This window comes from Conger conger, chromosome 6, assembly GCF_963514075.1.
Source record: "Conger conger chromosome 6, fConCon1.1, whole genome shotgun sequence".
Classification (NCBI taxonomy): Eukaryota; Metazoa; Chordata; class Actinopteri; order Anguilliformes; family Congridae; genus Conger; species Conger conger.
In genome coordinates, this window is record NC_083765.1 from 62,766,135 (window position 1) to 62,784,392 (window position 18,258).

Genomic DNA, 18,258 nt, shown 5'->3' on the forward strand with positions numbered 1-18,258 from the left:
CCTACTTGGTAAACTCAAAAGTTTGTATTTATGTAGCCTACACATTTGATCGTGTTATTTTCCCCTCTTCTCCGATGCGGCCCCTAAATCCTATGTACAACGAGACCTAGGGCGTCGAGGAAGGATAACAAATGTGAATAAAAGAAAGAAACAGAAAAAAAAGTCTAGAAAAGTGGGGCTCAGTAACAGATGTCAGACCGCGGGACGGTGTCTGGGGAAGGCGCGTGATGTTGGGGAGGAAGAAGACCCGGGCACACAGCGCGAGCTGCTCTTTAGTTCCTTAATCATTTCACGGTCCCCACTGAGCCCTTTTTCCACCTAAAACGTTTAGTTTCAGCTCAGTGAACACTTGCAACAGCGCAACAGGGAGCGGAAGAGTCGAATTATTTCAATCTACAACTCACCAAATGCCGCTGTAGGAAAAAAACTGGAAACTTTTTTGTTCTTTTTTTTTTTCTTACTTCATTTCCCTTCCAACCCCACGAACCAACATGGAATTAGACCACAAGCAACAGTCGTACAGGGGCGGAAGTTCAGGTAGGGGCACTCTTAATATTTTGCGTGTTTGAAGGAAAGTTAGGAAACACTCGGGTGTCACATATAAACCAATGTTTATATGGCTAAAAACGTTTCGCCTGAAAAGTTCGTAACTTGCATTTGAAGTTGACTTTGAGATAACCGTGACTTTGAAGACTTCTGCTGTTGTGTACCACTGCATCATATTAATACATTATAGCTATGCAACAAGTTCACACTATGTCCTAAATGTAGCAATTACTGTTTGTGAGAGAAGACATATTAAATGTTGTAGCCTATTTGTGGATCAAATAATTCTTGCTTTCAGTTTAATTACAACAGCTGTCTCAAATATAGGCTATTTTGTTACTTATGTCACAATTGTGCTTACTGTTTTAATTTTTTTATATTAATGTTTATCTTATAATGTATATTATTATTTTGAAAATAATATTGATAATAATATTGATTAAAAAAAACTATTTTCAGATTATATATTATAATTCTCAATTTCACGCCAATAGCATGTGTATTCTGAATGAATTAGGACTGACTGAATTAGACTGCAATCAGCAGCTAATCTTAATATTATTTTGCATTATGCTTTTAGATCGTACGTTAAACGGTATTTTATTCCGCCAGTGTTTTTATATAACGAACCCGTTTTGAAGAAAATGACAAAATATCTTTCTTCGTATAGCCTATATGCCTGGTTTCCATTGCTCACACGTGGCTCCCAAATGAGCGCGCGCCCTCGTTAAGGGTGCTCTTTGTTTTAAGTGGTTGCTTATTGTATTGGGTATATGTTTCAAAGAAGGCCAACGTAAGTTATGACATCTAAACCTATAGAAATAAAAGAGAAAATCAATGGTCATAATGTGTGTGCTTATCCCACTTGCTCGACAGGGGAATCGATGGCCAGTAACACGTTCTTGCAGGAACACTGACGTTTCTGCAATAGTTGATATATGTCTATATTCTCGTCAGTATCAACGTTTTTTATTGTATTAAAGGCACTGTATTTTCCATATTAATTTCTTCAATTATCATTGTTTCTCTCCCTTAAATGACGGAAGCGTGGAGGAAATTTTCGTCTTGGTGCGTACGTTAATCATTTGTTAAACAGTTGAACTCATGTTTTTGAAACCGCGGCGGTAAGCACATCGCGCGCACAGTCTCAGCGCGTGCCACTGCGCGTTTGATTAATGTGACCTATGCATGTGAACAAATTGTGTAATCCATGATGAAAGTAATTACATATGATGCCATTAAAAAATATATAATCAATAACTGTGATGAATAATGTCCTATTATTTTCAATTTGAGCAATTTCCCCAACCACGGCGTCACATTATTTAAACAATACATTGGCTGAAATAGACGATATGGGGCCTAATTTTAGGAAGAAGTTAAATCTGTTATATTTACAAACATTCCCCTGTAAAACTGGAAATTCATAAACCGTGAAGGTAATGTAGTGAGATTCAAAAATCTAACTGTGAATGTACAGTGGTCAACTGCGGCCGGGGAATTAATGAATGAATTGCATTATTTATTTTAAAAGGGCATTGAATCTTTTATATCAGGGTAGCAATATTTTCTGTATTAAGGCAGTTAAAATATGCTCGTACGAGTTATCCACACATTTCATCATTAATTTAACTTAGCATGTACACATACAAAATACGTTCATTTAGTGTGCTATTGATATTTACTGCTAGAATCGTGTGCCAAACCAGTGCTTTCTTTATTGCTGAATGAAACATACAGAAGGCAAAACCTACAAGGTCCTGCGTGCAGACCTATTTAATCTCTCTCGTCAGCGATGCGTTCTTCGCTCTATAAATTGAGGTTTTATGGTGTCTTGCCTTCGTGGTTTGACGCAACAGGTTTCTGTGCAGGTGTTGCAGATTAGCAGGGATCCACTGAAACAGCGGGGCTTTTAATTAGAGTACATTAGAATGCGCCACCGAGCCACGCCGGTAACTAAACAACCACTTATCTTCTTCGGCCTGCGGATGTCTATTCCTGCCTGTTCAGCGTGATGTATATATTTTCACACTTTTAAAAATACAAATACAACAAAATAATTTGTTAAAAACGAAGCAGGAACCATCATTTTGCCTAAACATTGAAATATAATTCGTGAAATAGGCTATTCTTATTTATTGGGAGCATTTGGCCATGTTTTTATATGATTATTATTCGATCTATTACCAATCAAAATGTGTGGTTTTTTTTTAATTTATTAGGCTAGCTACGTGTAATGTCTATGTTTTTATCCTCATGGAAAAACACCCTCATCATGCTGCTACGAAATAAAAGTAGTTCTGCCACGCTAAACTTCAAATCAAATCGGTATGTCTTTGATCTCAAAGACATCGAAAATGTTACCGTTTAACCCCTCCCCTTGCTGTGAATTTTCATAATGACAGTCTGAGAAGCTCGCAAATTAAGTGTCTTCTGTGACAAGCTCGCGCCTCTTTGGACTTAGCTAGCGTCGTTTATTATTAAGTTTGTAATGATATTGCTGACGGTCGGTCAGCGTCCACCTTGTGCACAGATCCTGCTTCACCAAGACCGTGAATGATCGACAGGACCCTCTTGCCGTCTGTTTGGCCGCGTTCAGGCCATCACCTCAAGCTTTCTGTGACCCGTGAAATAATTTATAGAATTGTTTACTTCCAGGCCCTTTTCTGGCTGCCAGGCTCTCTCTTTTGTGTTACGCACGTGCACGGGCCTCTGTACTCTCATGCGGCAGCGATCTGATTCTCAGTCACTGAAAACCCCCAGACGCCGGGGTCAAAGCCCCATCTGAAGAAAAATGAAACTACGTTGTCGAGTCGTGTAAATAACAAAACAGGATATACATTAAATTGCCCCCGGCCCCAATGGGCAACACAGTCGATTCCCTATCTTTTTTTTTTGGAGGACAATAATATCATTTAGTTTTCAGTTTCATCAGGAGTTATATGGCCTATTATCTCAACTGTTTTAGCACTTATTGAGTGTATTCTATAGGCTAGCTTAACAGATGCATCACCCAAAAAGGTTTTATGAGCTTTGAATTGAGCTTTTGAATTAAGTCATAGGTCTACTTGAACTTAAACAAGTCATTTGCATATTATATTTCAATGTAGCCTATAGTATTTAGAAGGTGTATGAATTAAGGAGTCCTGAGTGCCTCTAGTTCAAGGGTCTCTTGAAAACAGATGTAAGTTCCATAGTCCAAATTCTCCCTCAATTGATTGACTATTTCTAATAAGTTATTTTCAGGATAAAAGACAATGTCACAGTAATGTCTTATTTAATACTTATTACTAATACTACTAGCCTACTACTAATCATTTGTATTGATCGAAGTGAAAACCAAACATTGTTTTTTTTGCTGTTTTCCTGTTAAAGCAAATAGTACTCTCTTAGGGCTAAAATAAAAATAACAGTCTACTTTTGCGAGCATTTATTATGATATAGTTTACTTATGCGTAACTCACTGCATAATACTTATATAGGCACATAACTTATTTTTACTATTGTATATTTACTTTTTTTTTATTTTTATTCATATGAGCACGCAAAACAGCCTCTGTGTGTTTGGACCAGAGATTTGTTTTCACTGAACAATCATAAACCATAGCTTGTAGGCCTATTGTAGGCCTATTGCGTACTGCTGAAAGAAAGCTGGACATGTTCAATTACATACTAACCTTATGTTAATTCATAATGTTAAAACTTAGACACAGGGAAAGGTAATATTCAACGGTTTTCAGAACCTAAATTTTCTATCTGCCATTGCCCCTCAAAACATGAAATCGCTTGGACCTATTGGCTACATCTACTACTGTCCCTAAAATAGATAAACGGGATAAAACAAGACATAGCCTACCCTCTAACCAACTCATAACAGTGCTTGTGGACTTTATTTTCATTTGACTGTACAAAATAACATAGGTTATAGTTATTTGATCCTACTCAAGTCATCAAAAACTCACTGCAAATGTAATCATTTGATACACCGACTTTGGATGAATCACCAAATGTTGCTGTGGTGTATCAGTGTCTACATGTTGGCACAGTACATGCTATGGATGACAGAAAGCTACAAAGACTCGTTTTCTTGCCGTCAGCGGCGTAATGGCTGCACATTAACAGTTGGGGACCTGTTTAATTTACCTTAATTATCAGTTGTAGGGGTTATATGTCTAGCAAATCAATAGCGAATAATGTAAATCACCAATACGTCGCCGTAGGTCAGGTTCAGTAGGCATATTGTTTGCATTGATATTACTGTGCATTACCGCATTACTCTTTGAATACTAGTAATATTTTCTCGTGTTAATCTTGATTTTAAATCCCTTGGACAGTCTGTAACAAGTATATCCGACGGTGCTCGCCCCCTAGTGGTTAGCCGATCTTCTGACGACGTGATTCTTAGTCTTACTTTGAGCAAGAATTGTGCATAAATATTATATATCCCAAAGTGTATGTATTCAAACAACGTTTTTTTGTGTGTCAAAGAAGGCCAACGAGAAATTAGTAGGTCACTAGAAACAGTTTAAAGCAGACTACTATTGTTGTTGTTTTTTAAATTATTATTATTATTCATAATAATAATAATACTAACAACAATAATGATAATAATAATAATAATTGTTGTCATTAGGATGATGCATTAATATTATTATTACTATTATTATTATATTCGTTATCATACCCATCATCCACATAATATACCACAATATCACTACCACAATTGGATATATTGGTTGTAGTCTTCATTATATCAATTAATTAATTAATATTGACAGAATAGCAAGTACACATTTCTTTATTTTGCTATGATGTTATTTAAATAATTTAAATTCCCAGATCTCAGTAATAACATGTATATATATTTTCATGTTGCCTCTCACTTTTGGGCTACTCAACATTGTTGCTGTATAGGTCATTCTTTGCCTCCCCTGTCACAGTTTATCTGCAATATGAGTCAAACGGACTGTTACATATAATATTAAGCGGCCTTTCTCACGTTTATTTCAATTTATTATGAATTAATCAAATTAATCTAATTTGAATGCAGTATTGCGGAATAGTTCTAAGATATTTTGTATGAAAGTAAGCTATTTACTACAAACTAGCAAGGCAAGGCCTTTCACTCGTCCATGGACAAGTTTAAACCGAACGTAACTCGACCACGGGACGCAGGTTAACCAATCCCACTGATCCCATATTGAGTGTATTTGAGCTTACTTCGCGTTGGTTACCACGAAAGAGGAGGCCCGTCCTGATTGGCAGAGCCGGTTTGAGTGGCGGAATATCCGAGGCGTGGTGGTAGGCTCCGGGGCTGAGCCAGAGGCGCTGTCCACACGAGCGCAGGTCCTGAAACCCGCTGTGTGCGATGGTGGCTCTGCCGAAGGCGTAGCACGGTGGTACCTTGCCGCGGGAATATTTACCCGAGGAACAATAAATTCTGCGTGTTTTCAGTCTCTACAACGCGGCAAGAGAGCATTTCTGTATAGACGAGAACTACACAGGCTGTTTCCGTGGATTATATTCATGTTAGGAAACAGAAACAAATTAAAGTTTACCTGCCCTATTCCTTCGCGCCGGATGCTAATTTTCAAGTTCGCCGGAAAACTAAATGCTTCAGTATATTTATTTCCAAATTTTTGCAATTGTTCCATGTGCGCTCCTTATTTCTTTCACGTGTAAATTATATTAAGTCCTGCAAAGCTGCGCCTTTTACCCTACAGGTTCTGTTTGCATTATATTTTTGGAAACCGCTTCACTGGAGTTTATGAGTAATGCTTCAAAAATGGGAATTCAAGAGGGAGACCCTTTCCACTAAAACAGAAAACAGAATTACTATTCAAATTTTGTAATTTAACATCTGAGCGGCTAGAATGGCAATGAAAAGATAAGTAATAACGTAGCCTACATAGGAATGCAGATTCTATGAGGATCAGCCAAAGACACCGGGCAAGGGAACGCGGTTTGCTGTGCAGCCTATTTACACAGCCGGGTTGGCTACTAGGCTGTACGGTCTATATTGAGTTGGAAGGGTGACGTACAACGGCAACAACAACAACAACAACAACAATAACTGCTACTACTACTACTACTACTACTACTACTACTACTACTGCAGCGTGTCAGACTATTTACCATCTGGACATAGATCTCATTCGTTTTGTCTGCCATTTATAATTCAGTTGGCTCACGTGCAAAAGGATTAAAATAGCATTTTCGACGGCCCCATGACTGACAACAGCTGGGTATCAGGTCAAAAACCGGGGAAATGACACCGGGGAAGTATTTTCCCAGTAAAACAGGCTATAAAAGGATATCAGCTTTTTTGTAGTCTACGCTGTTTGTTTTTGCTGTGGTTTTTACAACTTTTTCTGAGTTTTCTTTCGAGACAATTCCCTCTGTTCGTTTTGGAACTTAAAGATAGGCTACTCCTATGAAAAAAACTCGCCCAAAGCAGTAGCACGGCTCCAGTTGATTTATTTCGGCATTGTTTTGTTGATAAGCCAATACAAGTAAAGGCCATTGAAGGCTGTGTGAAGTTGTACCACAGGGGCAGGGGACAGGCTGTGGTTACTTCGCCAGCTAAGATACCTACTTCTTGATGGAAATACACTGTAAGCACGACCCGTTCGCAGCGATGCACAGTAAGTGAACAGCTTCTGGTTTAAAATATGTAATTTAGGTTGGCGGCCATTGCAGTCAAGTTTGCGCATTATTTATTTTGTATTATTAAGAACGAACTACACACAAATGAGGAGAGGCAGAATATTATTTGTATAAATATCATAGATACATGAGTAAATTGAATGCAGCGCTGATTAGGTCAGTTTAAGTCTCATTTTGATTCATAATACGCCTACAGCCTAGCTTGCCTGTTTAGCAGTAGTTTGATTTATGTGTTGTTGTTTTTGGTGGTAGTGTGTGTGTGTGTGTGTTTGTGTGAGTGTGTTTGGCGGGTGGGTGGGGCGAGCGTGGGTAAGCTAAAAAAAAAAAAAACGATAAGAAGAGCAATGCTGCAAAGTTAATTTGGATTAAATAGGGAACAAAACGAATCTAAAAATGAGAAAAATAATAGGCCTATTATTAGTATTTGTCAATACGTTGCATAATGTGATTTTGAACTCAATCAATGTTTGATATTGAAATTAATGTATATTAGGCCCACTACAATTGTTGCTCTGGCATCTGGCATCGAAACGTAGGGTATTCATTTTTAAATAATCCCAATTAACATTTCCTTTGTGAATAATGGATTTGGTTTCTTGCATTAAATGCTATGTAAGATAATTTCCCGGTCTCCACCGTACTTTAGAGTCTGGAGAGATGGAAGATTTGTCATTTCACAGGCAGTTATATGAAACGACGATTCTCCTCATGGCGTGTTAAACGCTAGATTAAATATACGAAAAGAAAACTAGAATGAATCGCAATTACTTCCTTGTCTAGTTTTTCTTAGACATAAAGAGTCACTAAGACATTTGAAACGATCACAACAGTGCATAAAATGTTTCAAGGCGACAAACCAGTGTCACGGTGAGGTAAGAGCTAGCGGAGTTGTCGAAAATGATTAGCCGAGGTAATATGGATATAAAAAAGTGTGAAGTGTGAAAGAGAATTTGGAGCTTTGTGTATGTGTGTGTGTGTGTGTGTGTGTGTGTGTGTGTGTGTGTGTGTGTGTGTGTGCGTCTATGTATGTGTCACATAGAGATTGTGTTGTGTATCTTATCCTTCAAAGAAACAAATGTCCACGGAGATGTAAATAAGAGGCAATGCATCGAAATGACTGAAAAAAGGATCAAGCATAACGACTAGGGAATTGAGATTACAAGTTGGTTCGATTTTTAGGTTCTGTACTGCTCTGGTAGGCCTACATTGGGCTTCAGTAAATATGTAGCTTACTTGGATGTAAAAAGAACGTAAAGTGTAAACTGCCTTGGAACGCCTGATAAATGCGTAAACTGTTAAAGACTGGATAGAATACTGTGCCGTGCGCGATCTTAAAAAACCCACATGGTAAATGTGGTGTGAGATCCCTGGTGTGTTATTTGCTACCACCCACAGTCATATTTCCAATTTTGGCAAAACGTTAAAAAACAATATTGAATATGTGAATATTGTCAGATATGCAGTTCAGATTATTAGTTTTAATACAGTCCCCTAAAACCTCGATAGCATGTGACTTCAAGAGCAGCCTCCAAATCCAGAAACAGGAAATGAAGTGTTGAAAAGATAACTGAAATGTCTGTATGTTATTTCACTTCATTTTGTCTGTCTCGGAAATGGCCAGAGAATGTAACATTACGCATTTCATAAACGCATTTTTTATTACATGTAAAATTAAATTAACAGCAGGTAAAATCTATGCAGATTTGTAACGGGGCTTTGTGTTTATATCCCAATGATATGAATGAACACACATAGGAAATGCATGCTTGGAGAGATAAGCAGTCTGTAAGTTAATTATTATTATTATTATTATTATTATTATTATTATTATTATTATTATTATTATTATTATTACTACTGCTGCTATTGTTACTATGACTACTACTACTACCACTTCTACTACTACTACTACTACTACTAATAATAATAATAATAATAACAATAATGATAATAATAATACGAATAAAACAATGGGCCTAATAATAATCTTGTGAACTAAGGCATATGGATCAATAAATTGTATAATTATGCTACTAGTAATACTACTACTACTACTACTACTACTACTACTACTACTACTAATATTATTATTATTATTATTATTATTATTATTATTATTATTATTATTATCTGCCCAATAAAATTAGGTCTTTACATTTTGACTTATAGGCACAGCTTATTATACTTAATTGAACCCAGTATATTAAATGAAAATATCTCTTGTATCTACTCATATCATTTATTGTAAACCGTACTCAGCGCATGTAGTATTAAAATAGTATTAATCCGCCACTAATACTTTTTTTTTTTTTAAAGGCCTGTGATGGACATTTAAGCAAGCCCATCATAAAATTACCCGATAAGAACATTTCTGGAGTCAGCTTTTGCGTAGCCGCCAGTTTATGAGCCCATGTATTATAGACTATGTAATAATTTACTATTTACTAATTTATCTATTCTGTTTATGGATGTACAGAATAAGTTGCCGGGCGCAATGTTTCAGTGGCATTGTGAAGTCTAATCTTAACCAGGCCATGTGAGCGCCACATTCTTCTTTCTCTCGTTTTATATTTGCCCCCTGTTCCTAAGTTATTAATAAGAAGCAAACCCGTGACCCGTTAACTGCAATAGCGGCTTCTGACAACGGAGATAAAAGATTGAAATGGAATAGAGTACTCTAATAGAGCTTATTTTCTGGATGACCGAACATAAATGTATTTTTCTTCAGCGCTGTATTTATTCCGGAAAGATCCACTAAATCAATCAGGGGGATAAAGAAGAGCCTGATACATAAGCTATCAGCAATATAAAAGGAAGAAATACTGTAAAGATCAAAACCCCTCCCCTTTGGAAACCCGTCCACCGCCCGAAAGCAAGCTCTGTCGCCAATCCTTAAACTATGAAGTAATGAAACGCGAAGACTCCAGGGTTATAATATATTGTAGCAGTCTCCATATTGTCTACCAGTGTCTTACTATGCGCGCCTTATCTTTCAGTTTTAGTCGTAGAGTAATCTTTTCATGCATAGATACACAATATAAAATAGTATATAGTTTTGCTCATTGAAACTCATGCCCGGATTTAAATCTATTACGGTTCGTCCTGAACCTTAAATAAAATAATTGAATTATTTCTTAGAACAACATTGTGGTAAAGGATTTTTTATTGCCCATTCAAGATTTAATAATTTCTGAAATTATATTATGACTGTGTATACTGCTGGCTGTTCCTGATTCTGTTTTAATGTTGAAAATTCTACATTTGTCTAAACTTGTGATCCCAAGTCCAGGACACAAAGCACATTCAACATTAGGGTGTATAAGAGCAGGCCAAAGACCAGACTTGTGGAATCTTTTTTGACTCAAGTACTCCCAATCAACTTTGAACTGCTCAGTGAGGACTGCTTGGTTTTTCTAGAGATGAGATGTTGGTGAATTCTGTCATCATGTTTGCTTTACTTGTCCCTGTAAATAGGTGAGCTTCCAGGGGGAAATCACATTTCCACAGAAAACTCCCATCAGCCCCCGAATCGGCCTGGGCCTTCCATTAGCAACTTAATCTACTGGAGAAACTATACTTGTAGTACCTGATGGAAGCAGCTATCATTTATCTGTGCACGTGACGCCCTGGTAGCCATCACAGCTGTGGTGTTTTCGTTATGCTGTATCAGAGCACAGATTTCCCCTTACATACCTGCTGACCATGTGACCGGACAGGAAGATGCCATTGTGCATTTCCACATAATCGGAATCAACACACCAATATTAAAACCTGTCTCTTTCACGTCATACCGTGATCTACACCATCTTGAGAAAATGCAGACTTTGGAATTTGGGGTACCTTGGAAGCGTATGTGTAGTTTTGGGTGGAGACAAGGAGACATGTCCCTTCAACATTTTCATGTGAATTAATTGCTAGACTAGCTAGTATGCTCGTGGGACTTGATGTTTGACTATGCAAGACTAGGTGGTCCAGAAGTGTGTCTCCCTCAAAGTTGAAAGGAAACCTACACCAATGCTTGGACATCTAGCAGAGCCATCCTAATAGGCTGACTGGTTGGTCTTACTGTAACCATGCTGATTCAGCAGAAGGGCTAGCTGAAAGAGGCAGACCTGATGGGAAAGTCAGCTGGACAGGTCACAGCCCATATTCGGCACTGGGTTGAGTTGTAGATACTCCGACAGCCTTCATGTTGCACTAATTCTACAGGACTGTTTTTGTTCCTTGCAGTGCTGGGCCTGGCTTGGCCCAGCTCTGTCCAGGCCTGGAACAGAATCCTGCTGCTGTTCCATGTTTTCTCCTGGTGGTTAGATGGTGTCTGGATCCACCAGCCATTGATGAGGATGTCATGGTTTGAGTCAAAATTGGGATAGATGCAGGAGTGGAATTAAAGAGTTGGCTGACTAACTTTAATAATCATATGCCCATTCAAAGTTGAGAATCTATGGTTTTTGCACAGCAAAAGCAATGATTATTCTGATCTCTGAACGTATATGCGGTTGTCCTCCTCAGGCAAGATCTTTAAATATCTACCCTCCTCCTAATTTGAGTGCCAAACATACAAGCCCTCCCAGTTCTTAGTTTAGTATCTTTGGTTTTTACTTTTTACTCTCTTCATGAGGGTAGTCACTTCCTAACCTTTGATTTCATGGCTTGAGCCAAATTCAGCCTCTCCCCACTGATGAGATCAGAATACTTTGGAATGAAGATACAGCATCAGAACAATTCTCAGCCAGTCACAAACCTGCTAGGGATGTGCTATACATGGTAACAACCAACAGAGGAAACCTTGCCAGCTTATGAATCAGCATTACTGCGTTAGCTGGATAAGAGGACCGAATAAAGCCCAGAACCCCTTCAAATCTGGATAATGGACTGAAGTGAAAAAAGCTGTTCTGGCTTTTAGCCAGTGTAGTTATCTAGCTAACTCAGCAAGCCTACTTCATGAAATAGCCCTGATATGTTGCATCAGCTAGCTGACCTTTGGCTTATATGCAGCACACTTTCTCTCAGCAAAATAAACACACATATGTATCATATCTATCTCTAACACAGAACTTGTGGTTCATTATGATTCATAACTCGTGTTCAACTCATGTACAATATTTTACTGAAATGTAACTCATTTAGAGCCAAAGGTAAATGACAAAAAAGTGAAAAGTGAAAAAGTGAAGACTCACAATACAATGAAATCCCTACTTTGTATTATTGTTATGGACTGAGTTCTGCAACACACACCACGGGGCATATTTTGGCTGAGAGTTTCTTCAGCAGGAAACAATGCAGGAGTATACACTCTCCGAAAAAATAGTTATTTGGCTTGTCTCCATAAAGGAACCCTATTACTTCTGTATGGAACCCTCTATCATACATGTCATGTAGACAAAAGAACAAAGAATTTTGCCCAACAAAGAACCCTTGAACTAGACAGGGTTCTTCTCTGGAATCTCAGGGGTTCTTTTGGAACCATTTTTATCTCAGAATGTACCTAGCTCATGATCTATTCTTTAGTTTAAGTCTTAACTGCTGAAGGACATGCTAAAACCCAGCCCTTTGTGTTTATTTTCAGAATTCAGCAGGAATGCATTATAATCACAGTAAGCAGGGAGAGTAAGTGCTTACAGCTAATTGTGTGTCCTGGGTTTTCTCTCTCATTGTTATGATTTATATTATATGCTGAACTCCTAACTCCATTTAATAGGAATGCAGGGGCCTGAATACCTCCGCTGCTATGCAGCCAAAGCATATTTAGAGAGGGTAGGGATGCTCTATGACAGTTTTTTGTTTTTGTTTATTTCATGAACTTTCTACCCCCTGCTTCCTATGCAGTATCAGTTACTGAATGTAACTCAATTGTGAGGAAGAAGGACACAGAGGTTAGGCTACCCAATAGAATTTCCAGTGTTAATTCAGCTCTAACAGAGCACATAGGAGTCCAAGTTGGACGTAACACTGAACATTTTCCTGTGTACATGCAGGCCCACTGCAAAGGAGCATTTGTCTGGCTCCAACTGCAAGCACTTGCAGTGCATTCACAGTGACATTCTTTTGTTTTATATTTGGCCAACGCATAAATGACTACAAATTAAATTTTAAAAAAGTAAAATATTGCCTGAGTAATATGTATTTGTGAAAATATTTAACATTATTTTGTATTATTTGTGCTTGTAATCCATGCTATGCTTTTAAAATCCCTCCACCCCAAAGCCAGGATTATCTCCTTCTCTCCTCTCTCTCAAAATATTTTCCACAAAAAATGCAATCAGTATGATAATATTATAAGGTAAAGGGATTAGAGAGTGTCTATAGTCTATGGTTGAGTTATTTATTTTTGTGTGTATGCGATATCCACATTGTTTGGTTTAGTTGCATGCAAACAGGAGTGTATTGGTATGGCAATAATTATGTAAATGTATTACAGTGAAGCTAGGTGTACCAAATATATACAAGGGTTTGACGTCAAGTGTAGAAGTCAAGAAGAATCCTTGCATGGTACGCTGGATATCATGAAAAAGTAAACTTTTTTTGATATCCTCTTCAACATACAACTACATTACATTACATTACATTATTATAATGTAACATACAACTAGATTTTCCAAGGTTATTTTCAGAGGTAGAGCTCTATGTCATTTATTGCTATGCTTGTGGGGCCACACTGGTATGTGAAACTATTTAGCACAGAATAACGTTTACTTTCTTTTGTCAAGAAGAAGAATGCTGATGAGGATGTAAGAGCCCAGGGCTATTCCAATATTAAGCTGTTCCTCACCATCGGGAAGCACAGGTCATTTATTAAATATATTTGGTTTTAATTGTGACCACCAGGGGCAGTATTCTGCTGTCTTTGAAATGACTGCTGGCTGCAGGATTTGTGTCCTTATATCAAAGAGAGAAAACAAATTTGAGTGCTTTTGGTGTGTTTGTGGTTCAAGGACAAAAGAGTCAGCATTGTTGTTTGTTCTGTTACCAAAATTCATCAATCATAATAGGTTCACATTTAAATCATAAGACTGTGGTAGTGCCATTTGCTCAGGATGTAAGAGCTGGCAGTCAGAGATTTGCCAGTTGGATCCCATGCCCTGGGTGTCCTGAAGTGTCCCTGAGCAAGACACCTAACCCCCAATTGCTCCCGACAAGCTGATTGGTGCCTTGCATGGCAGCCTCTCACTGTTGGTGTGTGGGTGTGTGTATGAATGGGTGAATGAGAGACATCAATTGCAAAGTGCTGTTGATAAAATGCAGTCCATTTACCATTAAGGTAATTCTAGAATGTGTGGTTTAGATGAACCATTGTGTTGAAATGTGTGATGTTTAAGTACAAATAGCACTGACTTTTGTAAGTTACCAGAGTCGTACGTTCTGTTTGTTAGTTACCCCGTAAGTACATATTACACAAAACCACTACATTTATCACTGCTTTTAATGTTAATGTACAAAGTTATTGACATGTCAATCTGGCTCATACCACGATTTTGATTAGCAAGTATAATTAAGGATTCCCATAAACCTCAGTCCTCCCATAACCCCTTTTGGGAAAGAGGGCCATGCCATAACTTAAAAAACTTGCTTTATTTCCTTTTAAAGTCATGCCATGAATTCAGTGGGTGTGAGTGAGGATGAGAATGTCTCCCCATCTTTCCCAGGGCATGGCGGGGTCAACCAGCTGGGAGGGGTGTTTGTGAATGGGCGCCCCCTGCCTGACGTAGTGCGGCAGCGCATCGTGGAGCTGGCGCACCAGGGCGTGAGGCCCTGTGACATCTCCCGCCAGCTACGCGTCAGTCACGGCTGCGTCAGCAAGATCCTGGGCCGGTGAGACTCTTCCTGCACATACACCGCCTTCCATCAACTGCAGTACACCACCTTCCAACACCTACACCGCCTTCCAATACCTGCAGTACACCACCTTCTAACAACGACACTGTCTTCCAACACCTACACCACCTTCTAACAACTACACTGCCTTCCAACACCTACACCACCTTCTAACAACTACACTGCCTTCTATCAATTGCACCTCCTTCCAGCACATACACCACCTTCCATCAACTGCAGTACACCACCTTCTAACACCTACACCGCCTTCCAATACCTGCAGTACACCACCTTCTAACAACTACACCACCTTCCATCAATTGCACCTCCTTCCAGCACATACACCGCCTTCCAACAACTACACCACCTTCCCTCAATTGCACCTCCTTCCAGCACATACACCACCTTCCATCAACTGCAGTACACCACCTTCTAACACCTACACCGCCTTCCAATACCTGCAGTACACCACCTTCTAACAACTACACTGTCTTCCAACACCTACACCACCTTCTAACAACTACACTGCCTTCCAACACCTACACCACCTTCTAACAACTACACTGCCTTCTAACACCTACATCTACACCACATTCAAGCACCACCACCGCCTTTGAGCACCTATAGTACACCACCTTCTAACAACTACACCGCCTTCCAGTATATACACCGCCTTTGAACAACTGCAGTACACCACCTTCTAACACCGACACCGCCTTCCAATACCTGCAGTACACCACCTTCTAACACCGACACCACCATCTCTCTCAACGCTGTCATACTGGGACCCCACACCTTTATCCTCACATTCCGAAGCACTCAAACACAACCTCGGCACATCTGTCTCCATCGCATTATAGTCATACTCAGCAGCTGGCAATTTCTCTGAGCAATTCATAATGACACTGTATACCAGCAAAATTTTGCTAAGTATAGATAAATACTGATTAACTATAGCTTTACCCTCACAGTCAGAAACACTCCAACACAAGATTAGGACTTCTGTATGAATTGTGTTTAGTTATACACAGCAACTGGTTATTTCTCAGAGTACAGCTAAATGCATATCGTTAATTATTTAAGGTTATCATAAAACCTTAAACTAAGTTTGTGTGGGTCGTCTCCCTCCTTTGGCTTGGGTTGTGACAGTATTGACACCCAACATCTTTACCTCACACAAGCACTCAAACACAACATTGCCATGCCGGTATCAATCACCGGTAATTTCTCTGAGCAATTCGAATGACACTGTACACTAGCACAAATAGAGGCAGCCAGGGGCATCACAGTGGGGGGGAAATAGTCATAATAGTCATAGAATGACTACCCAGGGCCCCCAGTCAGGGGTTGTGCTCACATGGTCTGAAATGTTTGCTTTGGGAAGGGGACCCACTGAGACTATTAGCACAGGGCCCTGAATTTTGTGCAACAACTGGATTTAACAGCCCTCTATTCTATCAAACTGGTGCCAGTTGCCTGAAGGAGGTGAGTAATTTGGTAGGAGCACAGTGTTTCATTTAGAAAAAACATTCCAGATGTACCTTACTCTAACGCTGGTGTTTTCTCGTAGCACTGAAGACTCCAGATTGCATTTACTTTATTTATCTCTCACACTCGTTCCCTCGTTACTTCCACCCATCCACCACATCCCTGTGTTTGACTCCTTTCAAAGACAAACTCTGAAAATTGAAAGGTCGGGCAAATTCCCTCCCCTCTTTTCACTGTCACAAAGAGAAAGCCCCACAGAAGGAAAAAAAAGATTACTCGCGTTTGAAGCATTTGCATCAAAATGAAACCAGCACCTTATTTTTTCCGCACGGAAATATTGAGAGGCGGTTTGGCGGAATGACGGTGAGGGATAAGCTGGAGCGGCCCTCAGCTATATGAGAAACGTGTTGGCCATTGTTCTCCCCCCAGCCATCCTCTCCCTCTGCCCTGACGTTCTGCTCACTCAAGCGTTACGTTCTGGGGGGGGATTTACCCTCAGCTCTCTGCCTCCATAGCTCAAAGCGCTCGCATTTTATGGGTAAAATAAACGAGCTGATATCAGTAACATTTCCTTGGTAACCGCAGATAAGTTTTTTGACTGGGCTAAAGTGCTAAATGTGGCTGTTTATTTTGATCCCTGCACCCCCCTCCCTTCATCCCCCCTCCCTCCCTAGAGGAATAATCACTCAGCGCTGATACAGGGGGCCTAGGCTGGAAGCAGCCTGTCTGAACTGTAGCCAGGGGCGCAAGCTGTCTGGGTTCAGAGCCAGATAGGCACACAGCCTTTATCCCCTGCCCCAGTAGAGCCCCTGTGCTTCCTGCTTCACCATCTAGTCAAGCTGCAGATGCATGTTTGGCTGCAGTCTTTTTCTTGTTCAGGAATGTGTGTGTTTGTGCCTGTGTGAATGTGAGTGTGCATGTGTGAGTGTGTGCGTGTGTGCGCATGCGTACATGTGTGTGAATGTGAATGAGTATGCTTGTGTGTATGTTTGCGTATGTTTGCTTTCCCAATGCAAGTAAAATGAATGTGTGTTTGTGTGAATGTGTGTGTACATTGCAACTTTTTAATGACAATATTCATCACTTCTGTTTGTCCCACTGTCATTTTCTCATACCTCAAAAGAAATTTCCCCAATACTTTATCTCATGTGCCCCTCCGGTTGGGAGTTTCCACCATCTCAATATACGAGTGGAAAAACACTAGCTCTTATGCAATTTTTCAATGAACCTATTCATCACTGGTATTTGTCTCCCTGTCATAATCTCTCCTTGGACTCTCTCCAAACTTTGACTTCATACAAGCCAAAAGTTAGTGCCCTCCACCATCTCAACACACTCTTCAGGTGCCCCTCTCCGCGGCGCCTTAAGGGATCTACAAAGGACATCCAGCCAATAGCTGAGTGTAAATCATCCCCAGACTCCTCTACAGTCAGTCCTTCGAATCTATCCAATAAATGATCAGATTATAATCAGGAAGGCCCTTAAAGCCTCTTAATATTCTTTCGGTATTGACATCCCTTGCGTTTTCCTTATCTTTTTGCTTTAGCCAGGCATTGTGCCCCTCCCCTGTAGGGTTGGGGTATTCCCCGACTGCCCGCTCAGCATGTTGAATCTCCTCCAAGGTTATGCTGGAACTCATTCTATGCATGGCCTCAGTCAGAACTTTAACCTTGCTCCTTAAAACCCTAAATCTAAGTCCCCCTACTTCAGACTCCTCTACTGACAAGTATGGCTGCTCATTAT

General features: G+C 39.6%; 1 protein-coding gene across 2 annotated transcripts in view; it reads left to right on the plus strand.

Moving 5' to 3' along the window:
• The first annotated feature begins 300 nt into the window (after window positions 1–300).
• Window positions 301–18,258, plus strand: part of LOC133130684 (paired box protein Pax-5-like) — a 57,624-nt gene continuing 39,666 nt past the window's right edge. For both annotated transcript variants that reach the window (XM_061245441.1, XM_061245442.1), the window contains exons 1-2: window positions 301–537; window positions 14,859–15,024. In XM_061245441.1, coding sequence (XP_061101425.1) covers window positions 492–537; window positions 14,859–15,024 — 212 coding nt within the window. In that variant the 5' untranslated portion in view covers window positions 301–491. The remainder of the gene's footprint in view (window positions 538–14,858; window positions 15,025–18,258) is intronic.